The sequence below is a fragment of the Panthera leo genome, chromosome B3 (genome assembly GCF_018350215.1).
Source record: "Panthera leo isolate Ple1 chromosome B3, P.leo_Ple1_pat1.1, whole genome shotgun sequence".
Lineage (NCBI taxonomy): Eukaryota > Metazoa > Chordata > Mammalia > Carnivora > Felidae > Panthera > Panthera leo.
In genome coordinates this window covers 11,534,568-11,547,018 of record NC_056684.1, presented here as the reverse complement: position 1 = coordinate 11,547,018, position 12,451 = coordinate 11,534,568, and the positions used below count along the sequence as shown (strand labels likewise).

General features: G+C 53.8%; 1 protein-coding gene and 1 long non-coding RNA gene across 3 annotated transcripts in view; one reads left to right on the top strand and one right to left on the bottom strand.

Annotated features, from left to right (window-relative positions):
* The window catches only part of FAM174B (family with sequence similarity 174 member B), a 33,414-nt gene extending 31,643 nt beyond the window's left edge, over positions 1–1,771 (top strand). Inside the window, exon 3 of the mRNA XM_042941081.1 lies at positions 1,689–1,771. Within this exon, the coding sequence (XP_042797015.1) occupies positions 1,689–1,692 (4 nt within the window). The 3' untranslated portion in view covers positions 1,693–1,771. The remainder of the gene's footprint in view (positions 1–1,688) is intronic.
* On the bottom strand, positions 1,260–5,387 carry LOC122221646. Of its 2 annotated transcripts, none has more exons than XR_006203352.1 (2): positions 3,818–5,387; positions 1,260–3,445 (listed from the first exon to the last, which is right to left on the bottom strand). It is a non-coding gene; the product is annotated as an uncharacterized LOC122221646 (long non-coding RNA). The 2 variants fall into 2 exon arrangements; XR_006203353.1 differs by having other exon boundaries at positions 1,260–3,052.
* Between the last annotated feature and the right edge of the window lie 7,064 nt (positions 5,388–12,451).

Sequence of the window (12,451 nt, the reverse complement as noted above, 5' to 3'; positions counted from 1 at the left end):
GTCTGCTGTGTAGGGTATCCTAGTGGCCAATATGAGTGTATCTTTGTGTTTTTTCTTTTTTTATAAGTGTATTTTTTATTTGAGAGAGACAGTGGGGGTGAGGTAGAGAGAGAGAAGAGAGGGAGAATCCCAAGCAGGCTCTGTGCTGTCAGTACAGAGCCCAGTGTGGGGCTCAAAGTCGTGAACTGTGAGATCACAACCTGAGCTGAAATCAAGACTCAGATGCTTAACCAACTTAGCCACCCAGGAGCCCCTGCTTTTTTTTTTTTTTTTTCTTGAAAGTTTTTGTTAAATAATTTCAAGCCTAAAAAAAGTTGCAAAAACAAAAATAGTATACTCTTTTTTAAAACATTTTTTTGTTAATGTTTATTTTGGAGAGAGAGACAAAACTCAAGTGGGGGAGGGGCAGAGAGCAAGGGAAACAGAGAACCTGAAGCAGGCTCCAGGCTCTGAGCTGTCAGCACAGAGCCCAATGCGGGACTTGAAGTCTCTGTGAAATCATCACCTGAGCCAACGTTGGGTGCTCAACCGACTGAGCCACCCAGGTGCTCCCCAAAATAGTATACTCTTTACCCAAATTTTCCTGGTATAACGTTTCACCTCAGTCACCTTATGATGGCTCTGTGTGTGTGTACATACAGATTTTTTTTTTCCTGAACCATTTGAGGGTAAGTTACATATATCATGTTCCTTTTTGGCAAATACTTAACTGTGTATTTCCTAAAAATAGGATGTTTGTTATCTTTTAGAAAATAGTTACCTGATGATGATGGTAATATTTATATTTGGGGTCATGTAACATTATGAAAAGAAATTCATTATTTTGTAAATTCTCCTAAATCCCCACTATTTTTACATGTATGATTTTTTGATGCCCATGATCAAACATGAGCAGAGGACACTGGTGGCTCTGACCTCACAGATTTTCCCTCCTCTCCTGAGTCTCTTTGGATGATGTCTTGAGTGGATTTAGGTTCCAGGCTTTCTTTCACTCCTGGTACTGTGGTTGGTGCCGGGGGTTTAAAGGTGAGTGAGCTCAGACATGGGTCTTCCCTACAAGGGGCCCCCAGCCTAAGCAAGAGCCAGACATGAATCAGATAATTGCATAAACCAGGGATTTGCAAACTATGGCCCATGGGCTAAATATGGCTGTCTGCCTGGTTTTGGTACAGCTCGTAAGCCAAGAATCATTTTTTATGATTGAAAAAGAATTAAAAGAAGCCTACCGTTTCATGACCTGTAAAAATTTGCAAATAAAATCTCAGTGTCCACAAATAAAGTTTTATTGGAACACAGCCATGCTCAAGCATGTTCCTATTATCCACAGTGGCTTTTGTTCCACAGGGGTGGAGTTGAGTAGTTGCCACAGAGAATGTAGGGCCCACAAAGTCGAAAATGTTTACTGTCTGGACTTCGACAGAAAAATTTTGTGGAGCCCTGGAGTAAACACCAGTAGCACTGCTAGGAAGGAGAAGTACAAGGAGAAAAGCAGCTCTGTACTAGGGGGTCTGCATGGGGAGCTAGGATCCTGAGCGAGGAGCTGAAGGAACGGAAGGAGTTACCTTCCAGATAGCATGTTCAAAGGTCCTGTGGTTGGGTGAGTGTGACCTATAGGGTAGAGACTGTGAGGGTCAGAATGGATGCAGGGTTCTGCCGAGGGCATTGACTGGTTCTTCTTTTTCTTTTAGGTAAAATCTATATCCAGCATGTTGGCATCCTGTGGAACGTTGGTCAGCTGCAGCCTGGGATGTGAAGGATCTGGAAGCTGTCTTGTCTGAGATGTTGAAACCAAAACAAACACTATGAAACTCTGGCACAGTTGTGTGTGTCGCACATCAGCTCAGAATATCACTGCAGGAGAGTCGCCTCTACTACCCTCTGGATGCCCCTTTAAAATGTCACCCTGTCTTCCTCAAGAGGGTTTTTGTCTTGCTACGGGGCAAGGGATAGAAACATTTTGACTTAAACAAAGTAACTTTAAGGCAACTGTTCACAAAAGTAAAGAGATCAGAAGTTAACAGGAACCTAAAAAAAAAAAAAAAGCCTAGAGGATATTCAGCTTCTAATTTCTGATATTCTGCTCTCCTGGATCTACAACATTCTAGACGTCTGACCCTTCAGTGGTCTTTTGGGTTTGGCCAAGTTCTGGCCTTTGGTGACAGCTATGTGAAAGTTCAAAGTTGAAATGTTTAGAGCCAGCCAGCCCTAGCAGAAATATACTGGTGTTTGTGGCTCCTTTTCTCTCCTTTTTCAAAAAACGGGTCCAGCAGAATTAGACATAGCTAGTTCACAAAGAATTTTGTGTATCAGGGAAAAGCCTATATGTATGTGCGTGTATGCATACATGTGTGTGCACACGCGTGTGCACATGTGAAATAACTTCTCCCTTTCTGGGAGGAAAAGACAGCACGAGGCAGCCTTTGGTTAGTAACATCCTCCGTGTGTTTCTCTGCCCTGTTCTACACTGTTGGGGCTTGGAAATGTAATTTTAGAAAATCACCGTGGTGATTCCGAGGGATGGGGATTTGGTTGCCTGAAAAAGGCACAGTGTCGGGGACCACGTTTGAAGTTGTTCTAGGCCAGGCTGGACCGGACACCCACCGGGACTCAGGAGGTGACAGCAGGAAGGCCCCTCCTGAAGGTGTGGATCAGGGGTTTTGGGGGGGGGGGCTGGCTCGTTTCAGAGCTGTGTGCCCAGACATGTGCTGGCTTCTGGAAACAGGGCCTTGGGCTGACCTCTCTGGTGGATGGAGACCTTCCGTTTTGCTCTTTTCCCGAGGTTGAGATTAGCTGCTTGAGCAGTGCCTTTGGGGCTCTGGGATTCTGTTCTCTCTGGAGAGGGGTTTTGCGTTTTTTATCCCCTCTCTTCTGGCATTCTGCAGGGTTCGTGCACTTTGCCTGCTTATGGCCTGTACCACCGCTGTGGGTGAAAACTCCGTAGCCGTTTCTGACTCACCTGTTCTCAGGTTATTCAGTTTCCGGAGAAGGGCCGTCAGTGCTGCGGGGTCCACGGGTTCCCCAGTCCCTGGCTATCGGGACGGTGCGATGGCCTCTGCAGGAGAGAGGGGGGTGTCTGGGAAGACTGCTGGGGCAAGGGTGTGGTGCAGAGCCTGCCTGTACAACCAGCTGTGCCTCTGTTCCCTCTTTCGCATGTCCTTTGTTGACTTTCCTCCTGCTCTTCTCCGCCCTGTTTGTCCCTGGGGCGGGCCTGCTTTACCTCTCCCCCCACAGGGTACTCGCGGGCCAGAGCGGTGACTCAGTGGGACCGGCGCCTAGCAGCTGTGTGCCCTCTGAACCTTGGGACTGGAACCCTGTGCGGGGAAGCCGGATTCTTCCGCCTTACACAGAAACCCCGGTGCCGCCTTCCAGGTGCCTTCCGCCGGGCCTGGCAGGTGTGGCCGCCAGGAATGACCTTCCCAATTCCAGAGCTGCAGCACTGCGGGCTCTTAAATAAAAAAAAATTAAAAAACAAACCAAAAAACGACCCTTTTGGCATGACCCATGCGTGCGTCGCTTTGGATGTTTTCTAAGCCGGAGGCCAGCGAGGTGCCTTCTGGTGATCAGGAGCGCGGGCACAAGGCCTGGAGGAGGGCAGAGGCGGGGGGCTAAGGGGGAGGCACCTGGTCCTGGTGGTTTAGGGAAAAGCTGAGAACGGGAATGGTGCTGGGGAGAGGCGGGCGTGCGGTGTTTGTGCACGTACGTGTAGGCACATCTGGTCATTTCCTGGGAGCTGCCGCGGGGATTTTGGAGAATCTTGGGGGTGTCTCCAGAGAAGAGAGTGTCAGAATGTGCTGGCTTGTTATTGCCTCCTACCTACCTGGCTTGGAGGGGCAGGAACGGGCCAAGTCCAGGCTGGGTCCGCCGGCCCGAGTGAGCGCCAGGAAGGAAAGCTGGCTATTTGCTTCTGTCCTCACGTGGTGTCCTTAGACGTTCTGGAGAAGCTGGGGGAGGGGGGGCGGTCTGCCCTGCTCTTCACGTCTCTTGCACTGCAGTCGTCTGGGGCGGTCCTTTCTCCCAGCAGGGCTGCAGGGAAGGTGCCGTGGTGGAGGGTCTCCTGTGGGGTAGGATCCTGTGGGCACCCAGGGAGGGGCCGGGCTGGGGGTGCAGAGAGGAGGCATGTTCCAGAGTCGGCAGGAGGCCCCCAGGGTTGGCCGATACCTCACCTAACCTTCTATTTTGGGGGATTCAGTTGGGGATCAACCCCCGCAATGCGCCCCCTTCTACACAAAGAAAACCCGCCCTTCCCGGTGTGCCGTCGGTACCTACAGAAAGCATGAAGGGAAAGGAGACTCATAATTATCAACCCCTTCCCTCTACCGCCCGTGTGTGCTGTCCTGAACGTAGTCATTATATGGCTGTTCTCACGTTGTGGCCGGGGCAGGTGGAGGGGGGGGGGTATGCGGGAAAGTTTGGGGCGTTGTTGCAAAATGACGTGTTGTAAGGAATTGGCACATCGTCCCTGAAAGTCTTGTCTCCCCTCCCTGCCCTGTTCAGTGGGATTCCTGTGTTTGGATACCATTTAAGCGCGATCAGGGGGAGAGGATCCAGAAGAGCAAGATCCGAGGGAATAGGGTGTGCCCATGCCCCAGACTTGCTGGTGAGACTGTGGCAACTGTGTCAGCAGAGTGGACATTGGTGGTGTCATTTCCTGAAGAGGGAAGGGGAGGGGGGGAGAGAAGGGGAGGGAAAGGAGTTGGAGAAAAGGGGAGGGCAGGGCAGGGGAGGGGACTCGGCACCGGGCAGTCCTCCCTGACAGAGCCGCCTGCAGCCCCCTCCCCCCTGCACACCTCTTCCCAGGGCCCCGGAACCATGAATTTGCAGGACCCAGTATTCCGTACATTTCTCCCCACTAATAGTTCCCTGGGTCTTCTGAGGGCTCGGGGTTAGGTCTTGTCTTAGGCAATTAGGTGGTTTCATCCTCTGAAACCGCCAGGGCCAGGGGTGAGCGAGCTCTGGGGCCTGGGGAGGTGTCTGCTGCAGCCCCCCCTCCCCCAGTGCAGACAAAGGGTCTCCCCCAGGAAGCCCCCCAGATGGCTCCTGCTGAGACAGGTGGGGGCCGGGGCTGACCTTGGGCCTGGTAGTGCTGGCATCTTGAAACGTTCTTGTGATTTTATGAGTGAATTCAAGAGTACTTGATGTGGACTCAAGGGCACACACACACAGTAGTGAAAACAGGGTCTATTTTGCATGATTTTTGGGAACCAGACAGACTCAGGTGGTTGTGAGCCGTACCCTATATTGCTACCCGAGTCTTTGGTCCACCAAGTAGCTGGCTGTGGGTCTCCTTGTAAAGTGTACTCAAAATGTGCAGAGGTGAAGGGCGCCTGGGTGGCTCAGTCGGTTAAGCATCAGACTCTTGGTTTCGGCTCAGGTCGTGATCTCACAGGTTCATGGGTTCGAGCCCCGCGTCTGGCTCTGTACTGACAGCGTGGAGCCTGCTTGGGACTCTCTCTCCCCTCTCTCTCTGCCCTCCCCCACTAGCGCGGTCTCCGTATCTCTCAAAATAAATAAACTTAAAAAAAATGTGCTGAGGTGAGACACTTTTCTGGGTGTGGTTGGTTGGCTTATCTGCAAGCTCGTCCTCCTGGGGATGGGTTTTCCAGGAGCTTTGCACACAGGACAGGAACACAGAGAGCTCTAGGGTGTTGGCAAAGCAGGGGGCCTGGAGTCTTGGCCGCGTTGTTTAACCTCCAGCCTGTCCTGGGAGCTGGGGGCAGGTAGGCGTGTGGGGGGTTCTCCTCAGAGTCTGCAGGAAGACGAGCTGAGGCGTTGAGTGTGGTGTGGCAGGGGGTGGGGACTGGGAAGGAGGATTGGGAGGCAGATGGACGGACCCGCGTGCGATTCCCGGCCTGGCTGCTGACCAGCTGGGGGATCCTGGCCTCACTCCTCTGGAGCGAGGCTTCTCTGATTGTTGTGATCAAAGGAATGATTTAGCAAAGCGCATGCTGCAGGTGCCTGGCACAGAGTCACTCAAGACAATGTCGCTGCTGCCAGCCACGTCACCAGAGGCGTTCAAGTCCCTCCTGTGGGCCAGGTGCGTTTGCATCCACTCTCTTGTTCAGTTCTTTGGAGAGTCCTTTCTGCAGGTGTCCTTCCTGGAACTCACTCGGGGTTCCGCTGTCCTTCCCATGGACCCTGGGCTGTTCCCATCGAGAGCCACACCTCCTCCTCCCGGGATCCCCGTTGGAAAACAAGTCTCCTGTTGGCCTAGTGCCTTAACAGCCTGGGAGTGCGGCCAACCACGTGGGGAGCCTGGGGATGGTCTTGGTCTTCTAGAGGACCAGGATCAGGAAGGTCTTGTCACTGCGGGGTCTGCTGGTAAAAGGGGACAGATCTTGGGCTGTGAGTCTCCTGGGCTCTCTAGCACTTTCCCCTGAGGGAAGGAGGCAGGGAGCTTCTCTTCAGAGGCCATTGCAGCTTACTCGCGGGATGGCCTAAGACGTCTGAGCTCTGGGTCAAGGACACTGAAAGGCACACGTCCCAATAGGCACCCCACACTCTGGAAGGCCCCCTTCTGTCTGTGGCCTCTTCACAGGCCCATGACCTTCCCTTTTCAGATCTCACGGTTGAATTCTCTGCCTGAATGTCCCTGGCTTCCGGGCGTCCTGCCTGGGCCCCTGGTGTGCCTACACCTTGGCTGAGCAGCTAGGGATGGGGGTGTGCAGGCTGCGGTGTCCACAGGCGTGCACGAGGCCCCTCACGATGCGGACCAGGCGGGGGTGCAAGAGAAGGGGAACAGGCTGCGGGCCGGGACCCTCTGCTGAAATCCTGACCTGGATGCAGCAGACATCGGCAGCGGGTGGGCCCAGTCTGGGGGACTGACACCGGCTGCGCATCGGGGAAAACTGTGTGTGTGGTCTCCATCCTTGTTGTGAGCCTTGTTGTGCAACGTGAGAACCAATGGCGGGGAGACCAGCGGACGCCCACACGTGATGACGAGCCCGCTCTGGGTGCCCGTGCCGTTAGGATGGACCATTTGCTAGATTGGAGTCGGGTTCACAAGGGATCTTCCCAGTCTCCTTTTTTTTTTGGAAATCAAAGATGTAGTAGGGTTGTGCTTTGACATTGCCACTGTTTTGAGATAGCGTTGTTTTTCTTTATAATGACTCTCTCACTATAAGATGTGAGACCATTATTGATTCAGCTGGCCTTGACATCAGCCCTTGTTTTCTGATGCCCTCACTCTCCCTCCCAAGTCCCTCGAGGTCTTGGAGGGCAGCTGTGTACTTTTCTCTCCTTATTTTACTTGGAATCACTATCCGTGGAAATAATTGCTGGGCACGTTCTGGAATAGAAAGTGAAGAACAACGGAATTGTATGCTATAGAAATGGGATCATCTCATTTTCATTTGAAAGCTACCCCAGGGGCACATTGCTCTGCCTCGAGAATCCCTCCACGTTCACCCCTCGCTCGTGGAGAGGCTGCAAGGTCAGGCAGGCCAGCCTGGGGATGCCCAACACCTAGCTTGGACCCTTTGGCTGAGGCAGTTCTCAGCTGCCCACACCGTGAGTGTTGGGGGGGGGGGGAGGGAGGGAGAGAGAGATTTGAATGAGGTAAGGTGCACGTGGTGGGTGGGTGCCCGATAAATGTGTCATTGTATTACCTGTGCAACAGGTGTTCAGGGAGCCACAAGGCACGATGGGGGGTCTGCTGGGCCACGGAGGTGAATGGTCCAGACATGCTTCTGTCTTGGAAGGCTGGTAGAGTAGAAGGAAGCGGTTGGTACACAGAGCCCTACCTTGGTCACCCTCTGCTTTACTAAGACATCTGTAACACCAGAGCATCAGCTACTATTGGTCGTGCTTTAAACAGCTTCTAGACGCCGTCTTGCGAGCTCAGGCTCTGGAGCCAGACTCGAGTCCTGGTTCTAATATTTACCAGCCACGGGACCTCGGGGGCACTGCTCTGACCTCCCCACGAGCCCCTCTGCTCATCTGTAAAAGGGGCGCAGTAGCACCCGCCTCATCGGGGCGCTGCAAAGTGGGCGTGTCATCAGCACTAATGTGTTCGTGTGTCCGGCACCACTCAAGTAGCTTCTGATATCCTTTCTGCTCTACAAGCTAGGAACCCGAAGTATGGTAGTGGACGTGCCCAGGTCCAAAGCCCCGAGTGCTGTGCACAGTGCTGCGTCGCTACCCGGTGCTGGGTCTCGGCCCCAGCCCGGGAGGCCACGTTCCAACCAGGGCCCGCTGCCTGGAGGTCCCGCTGCAGCCACACGGTTCCAGAGGCCCAGAGAGGGTGCGGGCCCCTAGGGCTCTCCTGAGGCCGCTTTCTTTCCCCCTGGGCAGGGCGTTCGTGGCCACAGGTGCTCGTGCTTGGGACAGTGGGGTCCACAGGTGTAGCACCTGGGCAGAGGGGAGAAGGGAGGGTGGGGTGGGGACTGGAGGGTCTGTCTTTACTTGGAAAATCCAGCTCCTCCTCTGGGATGAGAGTGATTTCCTAAAAGCAGAATGAGTTCAGCCTTGGGGACGCAAAGTAGGTTGGAAGGAAGATCGGACCCGGGTAGGGTGTCTTCTTCCTTAACGTCTCCCTCTTTCCATCCTTGCCATGGGCCTTTCAGAGCAGCCGACCTCAGGGTGAGACTGGCCCATCGTCCCAAGGGATCCCACAGCCCCCAGGGGTACTACTTTCTTTCTCGAGGGGCATGCCTGTTCCTCAGATGTGGGGGTCTTGCCCAGAATCCAGCTACTCCGTTCCGTATCTTTTCTGAGCATTTGGGAACTTGTGGATCGTGTGTTCCAGTATTGGCTCTGGAACACGTGGCCACCATATAGACATCACCTGGTGCCAGTGTCTTCTCGACTCACCTAAAATAGGACTTGGAATGTTATGAGAAAACGTTTCAGAACAACTTAAATAGAATTTTGATAAAAAGTGGATTTATTATCAAAGTGATTTTTTTAAAAAAAAATTGGTGACATTTTGGAAGTAATTGAAAAGGAGGTAAAATAAGTTAGCCAGAGAATAGTAACCCTCCACATTTTGGTCGTGTTTTCCTCTGAATTTACCCCTGTCTCCGCCCCTCCCCTACTGCTTCCCTTCTCTCTTTCCCTTCCCTTCCTTCCCTTCCCCTCCTTCTCCCTTCCATCCCTTCCTCTACCCTCCTCTTCATTCCTTTCCGGCTCCTCCTCTCCCCTCCCTCCCTCCTCACTCCCCTCTTCCCTTCCCCCCCTTCCTTCCTTCCTTCCCTCCATCCATCATTTATCCACTCATCATTTGCAAACATTTATTGAATGCCCACTTATGCCAGGCTCTGTGTTAGTTGGGAGGTTCAAGAAGTTGAGTCTAGAGAAAGACCAGATGTAGGACTTCCGGGATGATGGAGAAGAAAGGGCTGTGACAGGCACTGGGGGCTGGGGTGGGGACTCAGAAGCCCTGACAAGGGAGGGACCAGCTCTGCTTGCATGATGAGTGACCTCTGGACTTGTGTGGGGGTGACCTTCACATTCTTCTTTACAACATTGTGGCATAGCACTGGATTTTTGCACTCAGTATTATGAGCATTTTTGGTGCTGCTATTATGAGCATTTCTGGCATCCGTAAATATTTAAGACAATTATTTATTTAAAAAATGTTAATGTTTATTTTTGAGAAAGAGAGAGAGCATGTGCGCAAGAATGGGAGAGGGGCAGAGAGAGAGAGGGAGACATAGAATCTGAAGCAGCTCCAGGCTCCGAGCTGTCAGCACAGAGCCCGATGCAGGGCTTGAACTCACTTGACTGTGAGATCGTGACCTGAGCTGAAGTTGGACGCTCAACCGACTGAGCCACCCAGGCGCCCCTAGACTCAATATGATGAGTGTTTCCAGTGCGTCCGTAAATAGTTAAGACAATTCTTTAAATGGGAGCCTTAGAATTGGATTTTGTAGGATTGCCACCGAGTGACCCTGTCCCTAATCTCCATTGGCTGAGGAGGGGAGAGGCCCCAGCACCAAGTACAGGGAGCGAGGCCTCTGGGGTCTGCACTGGCCCCCAAGTGGAGCCCAGATAATGGCTAGTTTCCTTTCCTCCTCCTCTTTCCTCCCCTTTATGCCCCTTCCAACTATTTCAGCCTGGCCAAGAGGAGGCTGAAGCCTGTGTGAGCGCGAAACTTGGCCCACCGCTGTCTGTCCTTACCTCTGTGTGACCAGGGGGCTTCGGCTCGCTGCCGGGCCCACAGTCACCACTGGGTTGTGTGTGGTCCTGACCCTCTTCTGTCCTTCCCCTGGTGGACGGCCACTCAGTGGCCATCTGTGCCTCACTGACCGGAGCCCGTGGAGGGTCAGCTGCCGGCCACGTGGAGCCTGCCCAGGGAGGGCTCTGTGGCCAAAGTGAGCTGAAGCCCCCCAACCCCTCAGAGCTCCGCCAGCCTTGTCCCCCTATAGGTATCGCCCCACGAGGAGCCCCCGGTGGTTCTGATGTGCACGCTGGGTTCAGAACCACCAGTCTTCTTGGGCTGTGCCTGGCCCTGAAAACAGCCGTTGTGTGAGGTTTGGATTCCGTCTTACCGGTTTTCCATCTAGTTGTCCCTCAGCCACTGACTTGAGACAGTCACCTCTGTGGTAGTATATACTAAGTTCTATGTCAAAGTTTTCTGTTGAAAGCTTTTGCTTAGCTTAGCTCCATGGTGTTGGTAATTGTCCCGGTACTAGGTCCTAGGTCCCACCTGAAGTCTGTGCCAGAGGGTCCCGCACTGTGGAACAGGAGGACATGGGGGGATTTGTCACTTGGGGTCATGGAGTCCAGTGTCCTCGTGCTACGTACACTTGAGGAGACTTGGGGTCCTAGAGTTTATGGGAATTCCAACTCTTGCCTCCACAGGAGGGCAAGCTCCCTCTGAGGCCCGGCTACCTGCACCCAGAGCCCTAAGCAAGACTCAGCAGGAGGCCCCTCCTCTTCTTCCAGTTCTTTCTTCTACACCTGTGCCTCATTGTTTTCCCACCCTGTCCAGGCGAGGGTGCCGGGGTGTGTGTGTAGGGGGGGGGGGGCGGTCACAGTACACCTGACCCATGTGCCGACTGGGAAGGGTGTGGCCACTGCACTCGGGGCAGAGAGTGGATATGGGCCATCTATAAAGAACCTCAGATTCACAATGTGGGGCTACCAAAGGGAAGCACCATAAGGTGCTTCCTGAAAGCAGCTTGGTGACCCAAGGGACTCAGGAGTCTGAAAGCCTTGAACTTCATCCTCAGGGGGACAGAGAAGGACTGGGGAGAGCGGTGGCCCCACCTCACTGGCTGTGACCAACCATGGCTGTGGTTGCTGGGGCTTGGCGGTATGATCTCTCAGTCTGGGGGCTGTGCCGGAAAGTGCCTGCCCTGGGAGGAGGCAGTGCTGGAGCTGGGTGCTCTGTGTGGGGGTGCCAGAGTCCCCAGAGCGGGGAGATGGCAGCCGGGCCCTGGACTGCCAACAGCCAGGCCAGCGGGCCCCACAGGAGGCCCACTTGGGGACCACTGTGAGGTCCACCAAGGCCAAGGCCACACAGCCTTGAAGACGCGTGAGAACTCGCAGGCCTGTGGCCTGACTCTGCATTTCCAATAAGCACCCCGGGGAGGCCAGAGATACCGGTCCAGGGAACCACATCCTGAAGAGCAAGGGTTTAGCTTGCTTTTTTCCTGTACCCTGCTTCATTGTCACTCGTCGGCTTTCTGAGGTCACCTCTGACCTGCCCCCTCTTCCACAATGGTCCCCAGAGACAATGATGCCCTCTGTATTAGAATCTCACGGAGGTCCCAGCCAGACGGTCCCATGTGCCGACTCCACAGACCATCCCTGATACCGAGGCCCGGCGCCCTGCAGGAGGGCCGGGAGCAGGGACTTGAATGGGGTGATGGCTTCCTTCCCATGCCCACGAGGGCCACCTTGTTTGGAGGAACGGGGTTTCCAGGATGGAAACCATCCTGGATGGCTGGTGCCAGGAAGATGGCCCTGATGTCTGAGAAGCAGCCCAGTAGGAGGGTTGGGTGCCAAAGCACATGAACATATGGCTTTTTTTCGTGAGCAGAAAAGACTTAAGAAACAAAACAAAGCCACTATACTACAGTTTCCTTTCCTTCTCAGCAACCTACAAGTGAAAAAAAAAAAAAGCTTCCATTTGGAAACGAGAAGGTCTAAGCCCTTGAGAGCCCATTGGACACTGAAGGCTGGGTTGTCACAGAGAAGATCTCACCTTGGCGTCCCAGCCGGGTCCCAACACCCTCCCAAGTGTGACACAGGCAGGTGTCAGGCAAAACGGGCCATGGCTGGGACCTGCAGTCATCGGGTATGGCAGGGACAGATCAGCGCTTTTGGGGGGGGGGCGGGGAATCTGTCAGCACTGCGGGGGAGGCTGGGCTGGGGGCAGGGGAGGATTCAAACGTAAAAAGACGTTGCCAGACGCTCGCTCGCCTGGGTGGCCGAAGAGTTCACTTTTGGGAGAGAAAGATGGCGAATGGGGCAGTTTCCCACTGTCCAGGGAAATGATGAGCATGGA